This window comes from Ictalurus punctatus, chromosome 20 (assembly GCF_001660625.3).
Source record: "Ictalurus punctatus breed USDA103 chromosome 20, Coco_2.0, whole genome shotgun sequence".
Classification (NCBI taxonomy): Eukaryota; Metazoa; Chordata; class Actinopteri; order Siluriformes; family Ictaluridae; genus Ictalurus; species Ictalurus punctatus.
This window is the reverse complement of record NC_030435.2, coordinates 552727-575197: the sequence shown is the minus strand read 5'-3', so window position 1 is coordinate 575197 and position 22471 is coordinate 552727. Positions and strand designations below refer to the sequence as shown.

Genomic DNA, 22471 nt, shown 5'->3' with positions numbered 1-22471 from the left:
ATGCAGGTGCGCACACTCGCACACACTCTCACACACACTCACGCACACTCTCTCACACACACTCTCGACGCACACTCGACAGCCAAAAGCACAGTGAGAGTCACCAGCATGGAGAGAGAAACTCTCCACTCGACTCTCCAATTCAGCAATTACACCAGAACAATAAATAAACATTCATCATTGTATTCCATTCCTCCAAATCCCAGCCTCATCAACGGTTCTCAGCCGGGTGCGAAACACAGAGTCGTTTCATGCGTCTTTTAACCGCATCAGGATTATTAAAAATGCAGGAAAGAATCCAGGACGCTTTTCAAACATGTTACGCACCACTTCAGCAGCTCTGACACGTGTCAGCTGTGTTTAAACTCTAATTAGAAGAAACCGAATCAGATTTCTCTGTTTACACTGTAATCGCATTTGCTTCACATTCATTATCATTGTATTAATACAGCTCTTTTTTTTTTTTTTTTTTTTTTTTTTTTTGCGAAGGGCACAAATGAGAAACTTAGGCAATTAACACCCATGGAATCCATTTTGACTCGAATCTGGTATAAAAGTCTGAATCCTTTTGGACTGAACTCAAATTCTGATCTGAAAAATCTAATTAGAGCGACATACTTAGACAAATTTTGTGCCTGGATTGGATCCTGGTAAGAGTTTAACCCCGTGCAATCAGGCTTTAAAATTTTAAATATCTGATTTGAGTAGGAAAGATTTCCTGTAGTCTGAAATGGCAAAAAAGCATCGAATCTGTCTGACTGCTTTCGAGCCGCTGTTGTGCACTGTTGCAGAACTGATTAGAGTCGGATTTCTGAGTTTGTTCAGTCCAACTGGATTTCCTGTTTGTTATTTTATGCGTGGAAATTCTTGATATTGGAGATTTTCAACATGAACAAAATCACAGAAACACAGCGTCACGCATCTACTTCTGGGCTTTCCGCTGCTGCAGTGTGTGCGAAAAACTTCCAGAACCGCTGGTTCAGTTTACATAACGCCCATGTCGTCTTCCTCGTCTGTTTAAAATGATCTGTTTAAGAACTACTTTTATTCAGTGGATATACATCTTAAACCTTTTGGCTTTGTGTGTGTGTGTGTGTGTGTGTGTGTGTGTGTGTGTGTGTGTGAGAATCTCTAATTGGGTTCGAACACTGTGTAGAGTTGACGTGGCCGTTATGTTGTGCTCTATGTCGTGAGTGTATACAGTATAACGAGGAAGCCGTTTGTGATTGGTCGTTTCAGAGTCATCAGACTCATTAAGCATGTAGAAAATAGGACAAGTTCGGTTCCACTTCACGTCCCAGGACTGATCCTGATTATCTTCATGACTCACACGCCTGCTCGATATCACACTGAGTAAGAAGACGTGCGCAATCAGAGCGTGACGCCACCACAGAAGGAATATAAATATCCTTCCGTTTCTCTCGTTTTAATGCAGGTGGGAAGGTTTCACTTGTAATCCGGGGTTTCATATCTGATCTAGTTATCTGGTGAACATTATTCAGATAATGAGGTCACGGAAACAAAATCTAATCTAAGAGGTTTTAAAATAATAATAATACAGTTAAATATAATATCTAAAATTAAGAAAAAGTCTGGACTTTATTCTGCTAAACAATAAATATCTAGATTTATAATATCCACACACAAAAAATGCTGCTTCAAGCGTCTGAAGTCAAGACCGCACTGTTGCTAGGCAACCTGGCAGCAAAGAAGCCAAGCTAGCTGAGGCAAATGATTTAGCTAGCTCACATGCAGTCTTTATTAAAGACCATCTAAACAGTTAGAGACTGTAAAAATGAGACAAACTGATCTGGAATGTCAACATTTACCTCAGATGTGTTGGTAAACAACTAAAAAAAAAGACTTTGTACTGCTAAAATTACAGAGTTTACAGTTAGCATCGGCTGCTAACTAAACCGCTGTGTTCTGCCATTTTGAGGAACAACGGTGTGTCATTCAGTACGACTACTACAAATAATACTAATAATATATGAGGCGTATAAAGATAAATGATGACCGATTTCAAAATGAATACGAGAAGCAACACAACATTTAGCTAATATCCTTGTGTTTGTCTTTATTTATTTATTTATTTATTTATTTATTTATGTAACGTTGAGCTAATTTCATGAGCATTCCACACAAATGTTAGAGGTGAAACACAAAGATAAGTTTAGGGGAATTTGTGTAAATTGTGTGGATTTTCCCCTAAAGGTCAGAGCATTGTTTAGTAATGTGTGTCTGTTTGACTCACTCTTTATCGTCTGTAGGTAAAAATAAAGGTCGTGATGGAGAGGGTGATGGAGCTCAGGCTACGTTTACCACGTTTTTAAAGATACTCAAACAGGAAGGAAAAATGTCCTTTAAGAGTCCTGTGTGTCCAGCAATAAGAGACCGGAACCCTTTCAAAACTGCTAAAGTCCCCTTGAACATTTTAATTATTAGAAATAAAGCGATGATTTTTGCACCTGGCTCAAAATAGACATGAATTTCTGCGTTTGTCTGCGTTACTCGTTGTAAAAATCTAAAAGTGATACACTGAACACACACACACACACACACACACACACACACACACACACACACACGTGTGAGAGCATCACAATAAGTGAAGTCTGTATTAATATGACAAATTTTAAACTTTCACACTACAGCCATTAATCCATTGACATGATAACTAGCTAGTTATCTACCCCCCCCCCCCCCCCCCCCCCCAATTATCAGAATGTTCAAATGTACTATAGTTTTGTCCCGTTATTCTGAGACAGATCATTCTGCACATGGAAAGAGGTGATCGAGTCAAGTTTTATTCTCTACATGGTCTATAAGTACAAAAAAACAAACAAAAGCAAATATAAGCCATGTTGCATTTGTTTGGTTTTGTTTACTGAGGGATAAAGCTGACTGAATGGTTCGTGATTACATTCTGTGTTATGTGTTTATGGCATGGTGATCGTCGGCTGTTTATATTCACGTATATTTAAAAATCACATAGAGCGGACATTGCGCTAGTGGATTAATAGCTATTAATAATAATTAAAAGACGAATACTGAACAAAACAACTGAAGCACTGAATCACGAAATGAAAATCACGCTGCGTGCGACAGAATTCGTGCTTTTCAATACAAAAATAATCAAAAACCCATGCCTAGACTGCATTTGGTTTATACACAATCCTCTTTAACGACACTTTACGCACGGTGTTTAGGTTCTTCAGGCTGTAAAATCCTGAATGCTGACTCGGAGAGAATTTAAAAGGTGATGCATACAAGCTGTATTTTTGATCAAACAACATGACACAAGTCCTTTCGAAGAATGTCCTCATGCTCTTCAGTCCTTATTCTTCCTAAAGAGTTTGGTTTTAAACCTGATCATCACTCCATCATTAAAACGTCGATGATCACCAGGTTCTTCAAGGTCATTAGGAAGTTCTCCAGCCGAAGCTGTTTCAGATGTCTCCAGCGTTTTCCACTCGAATCTCCATCCATTGAGAAAAGAAGTCTGGAGGTCTAAGGGCAGATGTGAAGCTACGTTACTGAATAAATGTTTAAATTACGCAACTATAAAACACAAACGGAAATCTGCAGCAGCTCTACAGGAACAATGTCGGTGTTCAGATGAGACAGATGTGAGAGAAAATCTTCCCAAAACTGTTCTTATGGATTTTTATCTTTAAATTTCCAACACGCCAGTAAATACAGTAAGGTTTAAAAACACGTAAATCAAACAGTTTTTCACACTGATTAGTGCGTTATTTAATTGAGTTCAACTAGAAGCTACCATATAGCTAGTATTGGAATTTTAAAAATGCTGGACAAGCCACGCCCACAAGAGACAAACTACAAACGACACGACGGACTCATTACCTGCTGGTATGAACATAGGGTTAGATTTCCATTCTAAGTGAGTTTGGAATAAACTGAAGATACAGTACAGAGAGATCAGAGTGAAAAACGCCAGATGTTTCCTTTAACTCAGAACCTGGCGCTCCTTAAATCCACTCGTAGAGCACACACATTCATGAAACCCTTGTTAATGTGCAGTACAGTGGGATTAGAGGAGCAGGATTCCGAGATGGAAGACATGGAAATCAAAGCGGGAAGACGAGAAATCCGGAGAAGGTGGAATATTTCCATCCTCCCATGAGGTTTCCTCTCTCCAGTTTCAGGTAGAGTCGGTCATCTCGCTCCAGAAGCAGAAGAACTCCGTTACTTGCAGCCTCACGAGTCACGTCCTGATCTCCTGCGAACGCTGATATGACCGGGTACTCGTTGTGCATCAGGTTCACCTGGAGTTGAGAGAGGTGAGGGTTTGGATATCCAATGCTGAATTTTAGGTTGATTTATATAACATGGATGCATTTTGGGGGGTCAAAACTTTTGGAACTGTCCCATATGATAGCCGAGTTTCACACACAAATTCGCAACAATTCTTGTATTCAGTTTGGGTTTTTTTTTTTTTTTTTAAATGTGGGAGTTGGGGTGGGTCTAGGGGTGGAGCTAAGTCAGCTATCATGTGCAGATTCAAAATGGCCGCCTGTACAGCTTGTAATTTATTTTATTTTCACAGAAAGCGCTTTAAATGTTGATGTCTATGTTTTTAAATGCTTGTATGCAGCTTGATTCTACTCAGTGGTCCTACGTTTCCATTATTTGTTAGCTACATCAGCATCATAGCTGTTCTGTTGAAAGAAGGTTAAACACATCGGCGTGTCACCTGGATGGTCTGTCGGTTGTAGACTTTGACGACGTGAAAGCTGAAGCTGTAAATGCCGCGTCTCGGTGCCTGGAACACACTCGCCTTCAGGTCAAAATGGTGGCCGATGTTGACGAGAACCTGCAAGAGGAGAACGTCATCTCTCCAGGACAGAATCTTAAACAGGAAGCTGAGGATTCGGCACGACTGGGTTCGGACGTTAAACAGGACGTGTAAGGTAAAACTACAAATTCTGTATTCTATATTCTTCGATTAGTTTTTTCGCTAATCCGTGTTTTGTAGTTTTGTCAAGATCAATATTTAGCGTAGCCGTGCTTGTCATACAGCTCACATGATGCTAATTAATGATTATAAGCTTTCATTGCTTCTTTACATCATTAGCTTTGCAGCTAGAGTGCAAACTTAAAGACCAATTTGATCGATTATTTGAACCTAAAAAGCAAAGACAGCTTAGGAAAACTGATTAGCATCGTAGAAAACGCTAACATGACCGCTCACTTGGCTAAAATACCAGTTGTACTTTAATTTAAATATGAAATTTAATATTTAATTTAAATATTAAAGATTTTAAATATGATTCACGTCGAGTGATTCTGGGTTCAAGATGGCCGCCACTGCAGTTTTTAGCTTTGTGAAGTCCTTTTGTTCATGTTTACTGTGTGTCAGTGTCAGAAACCACTGTTTTGTCTGTTTTCCTTTATGAATCTCTCATTATTTGGGAATGTTTCTACTGACCTTAAAGTGTAAAATACTGGGTGGAGTTCATGCAAATAGATGAATTTATTATCTACCAATAAAAATCAGTTTAAGACAGAATTATATGGTATAATTGACCGAGTTTATCGAATTTATGCTTTATTGACTTAAAATAATTTGAAAGTTTCGTGAAATTAAGACTTATTACCACAGCTTTTGTGTGTTTTATAAACACACACACACCCTGTGGTGCTATAATATTATACACTCATTAATATTCCATTTACATTCATTAATATTCATATGTTTTTTACATTATGACAATCCAAATTAATATCACGATATTCAGTGAAGAAAAATAGACCAATCGACTTTTCCGAGGTTTTCTAATATCAATATAAACCAGTATTTAAAACACAGTAAATAAAAACATTTTAAAAACAGAATTTTAAAGATATAAAATAGATGAATTGATAGTTATTTATTCAGTGCCTGGTTATGCGGTGTTTTTGCTATATTTAATAGAATTTTAAAAGTTAACTGTATAAATGTTACATGCCACTGAATGAATGTAAAGTTTTCCAAAATATAACGTTTAAATTTTACGAAGTGTCAGACTCTTAAAATGAAATGTGATGATTGCAGCGTTTTTAATTAAATATAAAGTTGTTCTGTGTTTAAAAAGGTCCTGATGATGTACTTTAAATAGCAATATTTTTTAAAAATGCTAATTGTGACATTTTATCACAGTAACAGCAGCATATTGCACTCGTCTGAAGCAACGTTAATGAGTTACTGAATACGGATTAAAGTTGCAGCTGATGATATCTACAACATTCTCTAAAAATATATCGTAATTTCAGCATCGCGTCATTGTGTCGCTCCTCCCGTACGCCTGAGAGCGTGAGTGAAAGCAGGAACCTGGTCAAAGTAGATGGTCATGGACTTGTTGCTCATCTCGGACGGTTCGTGGTTCGTCCCCCTGACAGCCGAGAACGCCACTTTCGCCCCCGGAGCTCGCACCGAGATCCCGAACGAGGAGGTGATGCCCCCGTCTGAGGACGGATTAGAGTCGCACACCACCAGGCATTTCCCCTCCAGAACCACGGGCTCTGTGTCGTTGTGCGTCTGAGAGCGAGACACTGAGAGGGACAGCAGCAGAGCAGAGGAGAAGAGGAGAGAAACGGCTGGAGATCCCATCTTCTCACACATGAGGAGTAACCGGAGAGGAACCAAAGAGGAACCGGAGAGGAACCAGAGAGGAAAATGTAAACGAGCACTCCAGGAAACGGAGAGGAGAAAAAAGCACCTGCCTCACCTCACTCATCACCGACCTGCGCCTCTCTCTCTCACGCACTCAGTCACTCTCACTTACTCTCTGTATCTCTGTGTATCTCTTCTCTCCCTAATCTCTCTCTCTCACACACACTGTCTCTCTCTCTCTCTCATACACACACCTCTCTCTCTCCCTCCCTCCTTTACCTCTATTCTCTCCTTCTTATTTGCTTTAAACACCTCTCTGATGTGATGAACCTCAGGCTGGGGGAATCAAGTGGACCAGAGTGACATTTAAGATGCTGTAGCGCCACCTGGTGATGAATGAAAGTTACTGTAGTGTGTGTGTGTGTATATGTGTGTATGTGTGTATGTGTGTGTATGTATGTGTGTATGTGTGTGTGTGTGTGTGTTTACTGCGACGTCTTACATTTTATCCGTTTGTAGTTAAATGTAATGTTCTGTGGAACAAGGTGATGGCATTTGGCAGTGTTTTCTTGTTCTTTCTTACGTTATAGCAGCTAGAAACAGTCTTTCCTCTCAGTGTGTTCATCCTCCACAGTCCAGACAATTAAAATATTTATTTGTGCCTCACAACCTGTATATGTTATTGAGTGTAAAATATATTGGAAATGAGTCTCAGATCTCCGCCCAGGAGCATGGTAGGACAAAACTAAGTGCACCCCTGTGTTAGTCTCCACCTCCTTAATGCATGCTGTGAATTTGGGCAAAATCTGAGAACGCTGAATTTTTCACCCAAAAAACACAAAGTGTAACCCCTTACCACTTTTTTGGGCGAGAAATTTGACGTTCTCTGATTTTTGCCAAATTCACAGCAAGCGTTAAGGAGGTGGAGACTAACACAGGGGTGCACTTAGTTTTGTCCGATCACGCTCCAGAGTTGAGATCTGAGCATCTCATTTCCAGTATATTCCACTGTGGGACACTTACAGGGACAGTCAGAGTTCTCTATTTTCCCCTCTCGCTTTCTCCCGTTTCTCTGTATAGTTTCACTAATCACTGTGTGTGTGTGTGTGTGTGTGTGTGTGTGTGTGTGTGTGTGTGTGTGTGTGTGTATGCTTCCAGAAGCTTTAAACAGCTCTGTGATGTGATGAATTTGGGGAATAAAGTGGATTGAAATATAAGGTGTTGTAGCGCCTCCTGCTGGTGGAGAATTGTTACTGTTGTGTGTGTGTGTTTATAGTTACATTTTATTTTCAGTGAAACGTTAATTGCTGTTCTTTCTTACGTTATAGCAGCTATAAACAGTCGTTCCTTTCAGTGTGTTCATTCTCCACCAATCATAGTGCCTTATTAAACACTGTTAGGACACGCCCCCTCCTGTCTTATTTCCATCCCACGTGAACTTTGATAAGACAATTAAAATATTTATTTGTGCCTCACAACCTGTATATGTTATTGAGTGTAAAATATATTGGAAATGAGTCTCAGATCTCCACTCAGGAGCATGGTAGGACAAAACTAAGTGCACCCCTGTGTTAGTCTCCACCTCCTTAATGCATGCTGTGAATTTGGGCAAAATCTGAGAACGCTGAATTTTTCACCCAAAAAACACAAAGTGTAACCCCTTACCACTTTTTTGGGCGAGAAATTCGACGTTCTCTGATTTTTGCCAAATTCACAGCAAGTGTTAAGGAGGTGGAGACTAACACAGGGGTGCACTTAGTTTTGTCCGATCACGCTCCAGAGCCGAGATCTGAAATTACAGCTGTACCTCCGTTACAAAACGCTGACACTGGAGACTCCTTCCTTTAACAGTGTGTTTCCTCTTGATGTTTTTTCTAAGTAAGTATGGTGAGAGAGCTGTGTGTTTGGATCGGTTTCTGACAGGCAGCTCCTGCAGGAAGTGAGCGTGTGAAACAGGACGCAGCGGGAGAACAAGGGAGTAAAAGCAAAAGGTTTGGAAAGTCTTTATTATGAAAGTTACACCTGAACATCATAGGCTCACGTTACACACGTTATTACAGCTATATTACAGACGTGTAGCTACAACCGCCTCCTCCTACAGCAGTGTCGACCTCCACACGTACTCCATCACAGAAAAAAAAATCAAACGAACAAAAACATACAGGAAGTGATGCGCACGAGGAATCAGAGAGGCATGCGGTTGCCTTCGACGCTGATCTTCACCGCGTGACCCGTCTTCGTGAGGCGGCGGATATCAGCAAAGCGTCGCATCTGTTTATCTACACGTGATAAACTCTTCCTCACAGGACCCTGGGGGAGGAAGAGGAGGAGGAAAAAGCAAAGAAGGTGAAGGAAGAAACAGGAGAGGATGAGGAGGAGGATTAAGAGAGGTAGAGGAGGAAAAAGTGAGGAGGAGGAGAGAATGAAAGGAGGATGAGGAGGAAGAGAACGAGGGAGAATCAGTTAATAAACAGTCACCGGGTACGACATTAAACATGGGTCTTGTCTACAATCCACCGACAGACACACACCCACACACCCCCACACACCCACCCGTGCACCCGCACACACCGAACAATAGACTGTTAATCAGCATCACAACAGCACTGATCTCTGTGACGGGTATAAACACGATGTTGAAGGCAGAAGCTTGGCGCTCCTCACGTCTCCCCTCAGCGTTAGAGCGTTAGTGAGCGTGACGCACCGAGTTCCTCTACCACACTGCACACGGTGCTCATGCAGCACTTACTGCCCCCTGCAGGCCCGGGGCTGAGCTACAGGGGCATGTGGTTTCCTTCCACGCTGATCCTCACTGCTCCCTGAACACGCCGCTGCTTCCTCTGCTCCAGGAAACGCCGCTTGTGTTTCTCCAGCAGACTGATGCCTTTCTTACAGCCTCTCTAACAACCACACCACAGCATCTGATCAAAGGAGTCTCTTAAATGCCCCTCCCACTTCTAAAGGAGTCTCTTAAATGCCCCTCCCACTTCTAAAGGAGTCTCTTAAAAGCCCATCCACATAACCCTGCCACTAAAATTAACACTAACTTACCCCGCCCCACATGTTCAGCACCTCCCACTTTATCCATTTGACAACACCCCAAACATTAATCCCACCCACTCCACACAATTGATCCCACTGACCCGGTTTGAATCCGTCTCCACGTTCCACTTGGGTCGCACCACGTAGTCTTTATTGGAGGGCATCGGAACACGCGCCCTCGCGCAGAACCCAGGGTCACCAGGCCGCAACGCTCTGGGGGGGGGTTAGGGGGGGAGAGAGAGAGAGAGAATTTAAAACGAATGAATAAAACAAACGAATAATAAAGAAATAAATATATACACTTTACTGAATGAATATCCGTGTGTGTGTGTTCATTATTAATATTACACTCACTTCTCCTCTCCAGTTAACACTTTCTCCAGATCTCTGCGAGGAGTCTGACCTCCTGAGCTGGGGACATCACACACACACACACACACAATATTAATGTAAAGTGTGTGAGAAGTACACACAGCCATGCCCTCCATGATGCATTAAACACACATCTTCAACAAGGACAGAAAGGTGAGCAGTCACAATTCACTTGATGCAAAGACTTCAGGGTTAAGGTTAGAGGTCAAAGGTCAGCAGTCACAAATAGAGATGATGAATTTTTAAAAATTAACCTGGAACACTGACCAAGTTTCTACTCAAGAGTTTATTCACATCTCATACAGTCATGCCTCTCTCACACACACACACACACACACACACACCCCGATGCAGTTAACAACCCGCAGGAAGACACGGTACACACTACAGAGTTCTGATCACGTGACCTGCTAATGATCCAGTGTGGCCACGCCCCCTACAATAACCACATAATAAAGATCAAAGCAACCATTGCTGTGTAATAAAACGAGGTGTGTGTGTAGGGGACACGTCATATTTAATGAGACGAGTGTGGTGTGTGTACATGGTGAAGACACGCCCATCCCACTTATCCTGTGTCCTCTATTCAGAGTTGAGACTTATTTCTGATTGGGCGGGCTGATTGTGTATTTTATGTCTCATTCTTTTACACACACACACACACACACACACCAGAGAAAATGCCACAGCACTGAGGTGCAGTACATTTAGTTCACACATGCACTCACACACACACACACTCGAAACCTGAGTTGGGGCCCAAAGACATCAGGCTCCTCCTCCCTTGCAACCGTCTGAGGCTCTCTTTCATATACATGTGTGTGTGTGTGTGTGTGTGTGTGTGTGTGTGTGTGGAGGAAAAACACAAACAGTGGCTGTAAAACAGTGAAATGAACTCAGTGGATCAATCAAGGAATAAAAAGAAAAGAGAAACAGAATGAATAAAGAAGAATGAACATTGTGTGTGTGTGTGTGTGTGTGTGTGTGTGTACCTGAGTCTCCGGCGGGGGGCAATCTGCTGATCGAGGTCTCTCTGCTGCCTCTCCTCCCTCGTCATGCATTTATAATTAGACGACAAGCCAAAGATGGGCCGAGACCATTCATCTACACACCCACACACACACACACACACACACACACACACACACACACACAAGCCCAAACTCTTCTGTAAGTGTATAGCTGTCTGTATGTTAAAAGCTCTGTATAAGTGACGGTGTGTGTGTGTGTGTGTGTGTGTGTGTGTGTGTACACACTGATGAGTTTGAGAGCGAGGTCTTTGTTAGGTCGCGACTCTTTGGGGTGTTTGTAGAGGAACATGACGGCTCGGCCGATTCCACTCATCTTCAGAGTCTCCTGACTCACACTGGGTAACTGTACACACACACACACACACACACACACACACACACACACACACACACACACACACACACAGAGAGAGAGAGAGAGAGGGAGAGAGAGAGAGAGAGAACTGTTATAGTACCTTTAATTCTTAATATTTATGTACAGAAATGAATTCAGATCCAAACACACGACTGGGTATAAACACACACATCAAGAGAATTTAGTTAATTATATCTAGATAATTACATTACATCTAGATTTGTTTGTAAATAAAATCATAAAAACAAAAATAAAACTACATTTTAAATATATATATATATATATATATATATATATATATATATATATATATATATATATATATATATATATGATAATGCATTTTATAACTTGACTTGCTGGCTGTAGTATAAAGTATTGGCACCCCTCTGCTTCACTGGAACGGGAGCCGACACCGAGCCCCGTTTATCAAAAGAACGGATTTATGCGTAAATCATTAGTACGAGCGTTTACTCAAGAAATGAAACTTGTTCATGACAATCCATAAAGAGATAATATTTATATAAATATTATTAAATATTTATATTGGTAGAGAAGTGAGTCAAAGTAACCTCTTACTTCTGTTCTTCAGTCTTTACCCTGATCGCTCACTTCCTGCTCCCAGCTCTCTGTGCACTTTACCTTTTATGGACTTTAGTGGGCGTCACTATATGCAAATGAGCTGCGTGAGGAACGCGCTTGACACTTTACCGATGATCGACATACGCACACGACTACGAAGATCAGTTTGGCTCACGCGGACATTTACACTCACCTTTACTAAAAGATTGATAAACAAGGCCCACTGAAGTGTGTGTGTGTGTGTGTGTGTGTGTGTGTGTGTGTGGTGATATCAGACCTCCTGCAGGATCTTCAGCAGTTCCTCTCTGATCTTCAAGGCCGGAAGACTCTTATCAGGAAGAGGACTGATCCACTCTTTAATCGCCATCATCACACCGCTGTCTATAAACGTCTCCTTCAGATCCTGCCTGAAATACACACACACACACACACAGAGTGAGAAGGAAAAGACAAAACATACACAAACACACACACACACACACACACACACACACACACACACACACACAGCCGCTTACTTTTTTAAATGCATGACGACGGTGGGCAGGAGCATCAGCTTTTTCAGAGCCGGCTTTTTCTGACTGTTCAGTGTCCGATCCTCCTGAACACACACACACACACACACACACACACAATATTAATATTATGCATATTTAATTTAAGCGCACACACACACACACACCCACACGCACCTCAGCAGCTTCGTTCATCTTGGTGATCATGGCACTGACGACATCGTCGGCGTCGCTGATGAAGGTTCCTCCGTCTCGATGCCGTCTCCGCTTACCGCTTTGAGCTTTCTTTTTCGCTAACATGAGTTCAAAATCAGACATGAACGACATACTGGAGAGAGAGAGAGAGACACACACACACACACACAACTACATTAATATGAATTAAAAGTCACATTTCCGATCTGGGCAAGAGTGTTGACATTCGCAGCCAGTGCAGGTGTTCAGCTAATAGTTAGCACAGGTGTGCGGTCAGGTGTCAGGACAGGTGTACAGGAAGTGACTCACTCTTTTCCTCTGTCCACATCGTCATCCGAGTCAGAGTCGTCCATCTCTGCCTTCTGTCCTGCAGCCTGAGACTGCTGCTTCTGGCCCTCTAACTCCTCCTGGTTAAAGCCCTGTTCTCACACACACACACACACACACAGTATAAGAGTATAAGACACAGCACACACACGTTATATAGAGGTGCATTATGGGAGTGTCTCACCGTAAACTCCTCTTCATTCTCATCACCTGACTCTCCAAATATGTCCGCTATCATTTTCCTACAGGAGAGAGAGGGAGAGACAAAGGGAAAAGAGTGAGATACAGAGAGAGAGAGAGAGAGAGAGAGAGACAGATAGAGAGAGAGAGAGAGAGAGAGAGAGAGGAAGGGGAAGAGAGAGATTGAGAGTGTGAGACAAGGGGAAAAGTGTGAGACAAGGGACAGACAGAAAAAAATGAGAGAAGTTTCTTCATGCTGTTTGACACAGAGGCCACGCCCACTCCCCCATGTCTTTGACACAGAGGCCACGCCCACTTCAAAGTAGAACAGCCTGATAGAGATGTAGAAAGAGTGGTAAAGAAAGACGAAATATTTCCTCTCACTCTTCCACATCGTTGTCTGAGTCACTGTCGCTGCCAAACAGCGTCTTCTCATCTTTTTTCCCCGTGTCCATCTTCGTCCTGCTCTCCTCCTCATCCTCGCTGTCTGAGCCAAGCTCTCTGAGTTTAGCGGCGACCGTCTTATCAGGAGCCTCCGAGCCTTCCTCACTATCTGACATGGCTCTCCTCTTCTTCACTGCTGCAGAGAGAGAGAGAGACAGACAGAGAGAGAGGTAGAGGGAGAGAGACAGAGAGAAACACACACAGAGAGAGAGGCAGAGGGAGAGAGACAGACACACACACAGACAGAATATCTTCAGCACTCTCAGAGCAGGAACACAGAAGTTGAGGGTTAACGTGAGGGAAAGCTGACAGGTAAAGGTCACCTTTTGGTTCGTCCTCGTCCTCGCTGTCGGAGAGAATCGCTTTCTTCCTCTTCACTGAAAGCACACAGCAGCTTACTTCATTTCATTTCACATTAAGGACCGAAACACTTTCTTGATCAGCAGGTATGAGGGGGAAAATATATATCTATATATCTCTCTCACCTCACGGTTAAGCACGTAAAAACAAATACCCACCGTTAAAAGGAAAAGTGTCTCAGGTGAGCGTACCTGGTTGCTCGTCATCGTCGTCACTGTCAGAGCGGATCTGCCGAGCTCGCCCGTCTTCCTGCTCACTTCCTGCTTCATCTTTAGGCTTCCTGTCCTCCTCTTCCTCGCTGTCAGACTGTATCGCATGTTTCCTCCGCTCTCCATCCTCTTTCCTGCGCTCCTCTCCGTCCGAGTCCCTCTGTTTCACCTTCTCTCCGCCTGATTCGTCCGAGTCTGAATCATGGCTCCGCCCCTTCTGCAGCTCCTCGTTTTCTGATTCGCTGTCCTGCTCTTTGTGCTGATCCTCAGTGTCTGACATGCTTCCTCTTTGCTTACGAGGGGAGCCTTCATCATCGTCACCACCACCACCACCACCACCACCACCACCATCGTCATCACCGCTGTTGGCTCCTCCCCCTGTTCGGTCCTCGTGTTCTGATTCGCTATCGTCCACAGGAGCTGCTGGACTGGAGGCAGGACCTTCTCTGTCACTGCCCTCGTCCTGCCAATCACACAATACCAAAGAGATCAGAAAGTGAACTAAAGTTAAAAAGGTCAAAGGTCACAGTTAGGAAAGTTTCAAACCTCAGAGTGGTGCGATTCTGCTCTCTCGTCTTCGGCGTCGGAGGCCATCGCGTGTTCGTCCTGCACTGGAGTGCCACTACCATCATCTACACACACACACACACACACACACACACACACACACACACACATACAGATTCATTATGTTCATATAAAAGCATGATCTAAACTCTAGATAATCTCTCCATCCCTGTTTCCTATTACGGTCTACAAGCAAGGTTTTTTACCCCACAGATGATCAAAAGCATAACTTAAACGCACCTTTCCTTTAGTCAGATCAAATTTAATCTAAAACAAGCTTAAAAACAAAAAGAGTGCAGCTTGAACACAGAAGACAGAGATTAGCTTTAGCAGAACTCACCTGAGTGATTCCCTGAAAAATCCTCCTCTCCGTCCATCTGTGCGCCTGATCCTCACCTTTACACATATCACACAAACATAAAGCTAAATGTCACATACAGGTCGCTAAAGTAGAACAAACACAATAAATAAATAAATAAATAAATAAATAAATAAATAAAAAAAACCGATTTCCTCTTACCAAAGCTAAAGCGAGCCGGTGTGGCCTCTTCCTGCTAATGATGCTAACGCTAGCCGATGTTATTAGCCTGCACTGCTCAGATGCCGCATTCGGTTTCCTCGGTTATAAAATCATTTTCTAGATCATTATATGATATAAATATATATCCGTGGCGCTGTATGTACAGTAATATACTAAGCTGCTTTCCTAAAGAAAGACCACAGCTAGAGTTTTCTGGGTTTATTTTTTTAGCTAGCTCCGTACCTAGCTACTGTTGTGGCACAAAAAAAGGTAGTGCGACTTCTTCTTTGCGCATGCGTGCTTCTGTTGTGTCGCGGGAAAATGACGTCACACGGTCTGCTACATAAATAGCATTTAATAAATGGAGTTATTCATTCAAATACATATTCACCCTATAAATGATGTTTTTGTCATATTTGTGCCATCAAAAAAAATGTAATCCGGTTTTTTGCTTGTTTGTTGACTTTTTCCATTGCTTGTATAGTAGTGTTAATTATTAAATGTTCAATGTTGTGTTAAATGCAATACTACTACTACTATTACTACTACTACTACTACTACTACTACTACTAATAATAATAATAATAATAATAATAATTCCAAGTTGATTTTATAAAATATGTTTGTAAATGGAACAAATCATAAAGCCTGACACTAAACAAAAAAAAAAAGTTTACAGTCCTAAATACTGGTAAAGAAAAAATACATTTATAATTATATTTAAAAACAAAAACAAAAACACATGAACAATAATAATAAAAAATAATAATTGGATGATTATGTTCTACTCATACAAACTCTCTCTTAATGAACCCCAAGTTGCTCCCAATGGCAAGTTAGTGCCTTGCATGGCAGCTTTGCTACCATTGGTGTGTGTGTGTGTGTGTGTGTGTGTGTGTGTGTGTGTGTGTGTGTGTGTGTGTGTGTGTGTGTGTGTGTGTGTGTGTGTGTGTGTGTGTGTGTGAATGGGTGAATGAGACAGTGTAAAGCGCTTTGGATAAAAGCGCTATATAAGTGCACCATTTAATGTAGAATTTATTCATCATTTTTAGTTATACGTAATTCATGTATATGTTTAATAGGCTCTCATTTATCCTCTACACCATTGTACATACAGATATAAATATAAGAATGTAAATATAATGATTGAATTACAATAAAAGGAACATTTATCTAAATATTTGAGTTTGATGAGATGTTTTTAAGTCTGCCTTTGTGATTTTGTCTATTACTTTGGAATTTAAATAGTGGAACATTTCATTAACTTGAGACTTCACAGAAAAAGTACAAAAAGACAAGCAACACGAGATGCCATGCTAATTAAAGGAGCCTTATGGACATGAGTGGACCTAGAACTGACCCTTGAGGAATGCCAAAGGCAACAATGCGTACAAGGTTATGGGGAGAGTCGGGGACAGCACCTGCAGCTTTAACTACACTTTAATTGATCCAAAATGCAACAAAACGACTCGTTATGGTTCCTTCAAAACATGAGCGAGATTACAGGATGACGTTCAGGATGGTGATTTCCTCCTCACTAGCAAACCTTACTGACAGTGTTAGAGTCAGAAAATCTGTCGTCGCTTTTCAGACCGGTGCAGTGGAGAGACGAGGACACGGAGTTCTCTCGCGCAGATTTAAGCACCTTTATTACACAGACACTGAGAGTTGTAGTAGTACATGTACCAGGATTATGTGAGAAGATCTGATGAACCTCCAGTTCCATCCTTCCAGAGAGAAGAGGGATGTGTGTGCGGATGAGTGATTTGGGTACAATTTGTTTTTTAATTTGAATGTATCATTTAGCTAATTCATGGAATGAATTTGCAGTGTTTGTTTTGTGAAGATCATGGTTTCCATTGAGGTCTTTATAAAATCAGAACACATGAAACGTTTTCACTGTGTTTTTTCAAGGACGAATTTTAGATAGAATACAAGATCGTGTTAAACCCGTTGTCACGACACCTTAACTATAAGTCTGAAAGCTGATTCAAACTCGAGGACACTGTGATCTCGGAGAACATTCTGGTCCAGAAACTTTATTTAACTTGAATACACAGTAGAAGGTTCTGAAATGTCTATTTTTTTCCCTGATACATGTAAATACATATCTGAAATACAAAATGGTGATTAAAGCTAATCTGTATGCAATTTGGAGATGTAGTGATTGTGAAACTGGTTTATTTCGGTTGTTTTATGTCCTTAATTATTAATCATAGCCTCAGGTATGAGATTTCTGTTGGAGACCTAGAATTAACATCATTTAGAATGCTAGCATTAGCCTTATCTGATCCAGTCTATAATAATTATTTAATATATTATAGTAATATTATTCTCTTTATAGACTACACTTCAATCCTCTGGGAGAAAAAAGTGAAAGGAGTGCAGTCCGAATATCAAAATGCATCATGGCGTCCCACAAGGTTCAGTTTCAGGGCCACTATTAGTTTACATACGATAACATAGCTTATAATGAAACATTTCTACGGCGTTATCAATCTCACACATTCAACAAGCTGAGACATTACATCATCACATCACCATCTAGGTCTGATCAAACACTTCAGGGGCGTAACATTCTGATTAGCATTCAGCACAGCCTTACTGTTATACGTTTAGGTTGTACTCTGCAGTCTCTCTCATATTGATGTGTAAGACATATGGCTCAGTAGGGGGCAATAAAAGCAACGAGTTAATAATATCATGATCCGAATCTCTTCAGATCTCTGATCTCTGAAGAGAATCACTCAAAATAAATAAACAAGAAACACAAATCACAATGTATGTGTGTGTGCGTCTGCGTGTGTGTGTCATCTGTCAGAGCTTTCACTGTCAGGATGTTCTGATTTTGTCAGCCTTCAGCATACACACTCCTCCTCCTGCTTCATACGTGCTTGTTTGTCTCGTCACTGAAAGGGACTGAAACTGTCATACTGCAAAGTGTGTGTGCGCGCACGTGTGTGTGTGTGTGCTTACAGAAACCATATTTTTTTTCATATTACCGTATACCAGTAGAATATACGATCCTCAGAAGTTCCCGTCTTCAGCAGTGTGTGTAATAGTTTCATTTTCACCCCACAGTGCTGTTGAGTGCTGGATTGTGAAAACCGGGTCTGAGAACTACAATAAGACAAAACGCTGATGTTCCAGATGTGTCATTGATAAATGATGCTACACACTCCCATAGAACCCACAACTTTGTCTGATTTCAAATAAAAAAGTACCGATAAAGTTCTACACTAGCAACATCATTAAAGCCACGCCCATACAAAAAGGCATCTCTATAATGCACTTTATTAAATAAAATTAAAAAAGGTCAAATCTGGCTTCCTAAAAGAATCTTCAGTCGTGTTCTGGGGAATATATTCTGTGTAGAACCCAACAACAGAGAACTATCCTTTCAGAAAAGGTTCCAAGTGGAACCCTTGAACCGTTCAACAATCAAACTATCCTTGTGGCGAGAACTTTGATGTAATCCATGATATACTTTTTACTTTTTAGTGACATTAAGCACCTATTAATATGAAGATCTAGGCATGTCTCTATAAATATATATAAATGTGTCTTTGCCGTGTAAAACGTCATTGTTTAGAAAACAAGATAAAACTGTACTGGATCAGCCCACTGATCATTACCAGCACGTTTTCCTCACGTATATTCTGTACAAACGCTTTTATAATAAAAAGAGATCGACTGTGTGCAAAACATGGCGTTATAACACACGTGACTAATAGATAGCACAACTCTACACTCAAACATACAGTAGACTCTCTGATTCAGGACTCGGGACTCGACTTGGACCCGGTTCAGTACTTTGGACTCGGCTCAGATTCTGAAGATTGGTTCGCTTCACTCGGACTCTGAGCTCGATTTGTACTCGGAGTTTAAGGTTCAGAACTCTGGACTTGACTCAGACTCTGGCGTTGATTCTGACTCGACATTGGACTTCACTTGGATTCCACAGCTTGGTACCCTGCATTCAGAACCTTTGTCGTGGGAATCTGGACTCGATTCAGACTTGACACCTTTATACAATGGACTTCACTCGGACTCGACTCAGACTCAGGACTTGACTGAGACTATGGTGGCTATTACTAGCTAGCTAACTTGAATTAACCGCTAAATAACCTAGTGATCGATAGCTGTATATCTCAGTAGCATTTGAAAGACCAACTTATTGTCAGTTAGCATTAGCAACATTAGCAGTGAGTTAGCTGTAGAACATCAACAGCAGATCCATTTGTGAAAACGTGCAAATTGTGTGGTTTAAAAAAACCCTATGAAATGACATTATATGGCGGCATAAAGGCAGTAATGCACGTGTTATCACCCACGCACACGTTATCAGCGCGTAGTTATCGTCTCTAGGTCTTTAACTTTACCGTGTTGTTTACTGGATTTCACTTTACTGCTTTCATTCAGAGACGTTTCGCCTTCAAAGTGCAGCTCTGAAGATTCGTGACGGCGTTTCTGGGCACAGGACGGAGGTAGTGCATTACACAGGTCAGAGGGTCAGGAACATTCTGCATCACACACACACACACACACACACACACACACACACACACACACACACACACTCAGAGAGCTGTTAGTGAAGATCACTGGAGCAACAATAAATATATATATTGCTGAGCATTATTTGTCGATATCTGTTGAATGAAGAGAAGCTCCAGTGTGTTTCAGACCGCTGAAACACGTCATTCTAGTGAAGCGTGAAAGCGTTGACGTGACCTACAGCGAGATTATAATCCACTAAAAATAACAGACCCGTATTTTTGCGATTGATTTCTTTAAACGATAAACACTCAGACCGTTCCGATCGAGACGGAGCCGGCCGTGATGTTCTTAGAGGAAAGCAGGTTTCAATTAGACGTCATTTTCACCTCGTCGGCGAGACCGGCGGCGCCAGCGTCGTGTGAGGGAGGATCAGGGACACGAGGAAATCACTGAACATCTTTCATCGGTAAAAGACTTTTAAAAAACCTTTTAGCTTTGAACCGTGATTAAAGATCCATTTTCAGAAAGTTTAATGGAGTTCAGAACGAGCTGAATTTGTTAAAGGAGTCTTTCTGCCACCAATTTCACACCACGTCCATCTACACGTGGGGAAAAAAGAAAAAACAGCAGGTCTGGGAGAGAAAATGGCTGCATTTGATTTTAAAAAAGCGGAAAAGATTGTATGAAGAGAATAATCACTCCCTTAAAGTGCACTTAAGGACAGTTTATCACTCCTACGAAGAGACTCTGGAGCGTATCCACGTCTCTGAGATTTTATAAGGAGGATTTTGGATGAAACTTCACTGGAGCGTTTAGATAAACAGAATGTTTATGTTAAAATACTGATTATAAGTGTTTTATTCCTCTTACAACACAACAAATTACCTACGACTACAATGTTTTATTTATTAAAGAACAACACATCATACTTTTTATCCATTTACAGTTACACTTAAGCGTGCGGAACATCCACGAAACAAGTTCATTCACTATAAACGGCCGTTCCCTTAAAGTCGCAGCCCGTCACGTTTCCGAGAAAAGAAGCGTCGGAAGTTACAGCTTTAACTCTGACACTGGAGACTCCTTCCATACCAGAGACGTGAAATAAACGCAGTCTCTGTCGTACGAGTCAACGTGAATGAGCCGTTACTATAGAAACCATAACGTATCCGAACGAACGGGCGCATTAATTATAAATAAATCTGTGATTTGCAGCTGCGCTCCTGACAGAGAGAATTAATCAACAGCTCGGACACCGACCAATCACAATGCAGGATTCGACAGCGCCGTGATGATCAGACTCCGCTCACAGGCGCAACAAAAGATGAAAAGTCGTACAGGAATATTTTTTAAAAACTCAAATACTTTATGGATAATATATACTCTATATACACTTGACACACTGAAGTGACATCATCGATCACACGATGAGAATCAGTGCATCGAACACAGCATGGAAGGATGCAGAGACGGGCTGTCCATCAAACGAGGGGCGGGGCAATGAGCAGGAAATAATTACAGCTGAACACACACTGACCTCTCAGGAGAGTTTGAGGGTTTTAGGAATCTGAAGACAGGAGGATTTGTGGAGGTCTACAGATTCCCACCAGCGTTATACGTCGATCACGTGTTTTTCCACGTTTCTCCAACATTATAAAGCGTTCTCTTTAGTGGGGCTGGAGTTGGGGTTCTATAAAGTGGCTTACTGATGACTTTTTAAAATTGTTATAAATCCATACAAAATTATTTTCCTTTAAGGTCAATATACACATCGTAAATACCGATGTACTTGCGCTTATGAAGTCCTTTATTTATTTTTTATATTAATACTAAATAATAAAGCTTGTAATTTATAAAACTTTGATAAACTCTTCATTTTGTAAACACTGTTGTAAGCTTTTTTTGTAACTATAATAATTTCAGAGTGTGTGTGTGTGTGTGTGTGTGTGTGTGTGTGTGTGTGTGTGTGTGTGTGTGTGAGATGAAGGTCAACCACACCGGTGGCCATTTCTATTTTCTGATAAAAAGCCAAACGAATAAAGAAATGAAATATGAAATTAAATGAATCAGCCGACGGTGACGATCGGCTCCACGGACAGGATATCGGTCTTCCCTGATTGGCCGAGAGAGGTGGTCCTGAGGGCGTGGCTCTCTTTGTGATCAGACGGTTGGGAGGAGGCGTGGCTTTCCGGCCAGGCCGCTCTGTGACAGCTGTTAAGCGGGAGAGGTCTCTGGTCTGGCTCCTCCCCTCGCCCGCTGCTGGTCCGCCCCCTGGTTCGCCCTTTCCTGCACATGCTCAGTAGGTAGGTGAGCTCAGCCCTGAAGCTCTGGTTGAGCCAGCAGTAGATGAAGGGGTTGTAGCAGGTGGAGCTCATGGCCAGCCAGTGGAAGCTGAAGTACACGGCGTTGTTGGAGTGGATGGCGTGACTCGACAGCAGAACCACGTAGCAGTTTAACGGGAACCAGCACACGGCGAACACCAGCACCACCAGCACCAGCATCTTGATGGTCCGCTTCCTCTTCCTGCGCTGGAGGAAGTACTGCTCACTGGTGACGTCACCGATGGCGTTACGGCGCCACAGACGATGCGCCACGGCCGAGTACGCTGCCGTGATGATGAGGAGCGGCAACATGTACAGCAGGATGAAGGTCGCCA

General features: G+C 41.8%; 3 protein-coding genes across 8 annotated transcripts in view; all 3 read right to left on the bottom strand.

Annotated features, from left to right (window-relative positions):
* Positions 1-2786: 2786 nt before the first annotated feature.
* On the bottom strand, positions 2787-6887 carry cbln2a (cerebellin 2a precursor). The gene is made up of 3 exons (XM_017495052.3): positions 6335-6887; positions 4718-4837; positions 2787-4289 (listed from the first exon to the last, which is right to left on the bottom strand). The coding sequence occupies exons 1-3, from the start codon at positions 6623-6625 to the stop codon at positions 4092-4094; spliced, it is 609 nt and encodes a 202-aa protein (XP_017350541.1). The 5' UTR covers positions 6626-6887; the 3' UTR covers positions 2787-4091.
* A 1708-nt stretch (positions 6888-8595) lies between these two features.
* On the bottom strand, positions 8596-15601 carry LOC108280632 (interacts with SUPT6H, CTD assembly factor 1). Of its 6 annotated transcripts, XM_053673648.1 has the most exons (18): positions 15316-15601; positions 15136-15191; positions 14775-14860; positions 14211-14691; positions 13983-14036; positions 13600-13795; positions 13220-13277; positions 13018-13127; positions 12691-12841; positions 12517-12599; positions 12276-12405; positions 11287-11404; positions 11023-11134; positions 10778-10834; positions 10013-10069; positions 9760-9871; positions 9366-9516; positions 8596-8926 (listed from the first exon to the last, which is right to left on the bottom strand). In XM_053673648.1, the coding sequence occupies exons 2-17, from the start codon at positions 15170-15172 to the stop codon at positions 9391-9393; spliced, it is 1968 nt and encodes a 655-aa protein (XP_053529623.1). In that variant the 5' UTR covers positions 15173-15191; positions 15316-15601; the 3' UTR covers positions 8596-8926; positions 9366-9390. The 6 variants fall into 6 exon arrangements, with proteins under 6 accessions (XP_053529623.1, XP_053529627.1, XP_053529622.1 ...); XM_053673652.1 differs by lacking the exon at positions 10778-10834 and having other exon boundaries at positions 13600-13792; XM_053673647.1 differs by lacking the exon at positions 9366-9516 and having other exon boundaries at positions 15316-15600.
* Positions 15602-17363: 1762 nt separating this feature from the next.
* The window catches only part of LOC108280271 (G-protein coupled receptor 83), a 16449-nt gene continuing 11341 nt past the window's right edge, over positions 17364-22471 (bottom strand). Inside the window, exon 4 of the mRNA XM_053673792.1 lies at positions 17364-22471. This exon is cut by the window's right edge and continues 74 nt beyond it. Coding sequence (XP_053529767.1) covers positions 21882-22471 — 590 coding nt within the window. The 3' untranslated portion in view covers positions 17364-21881.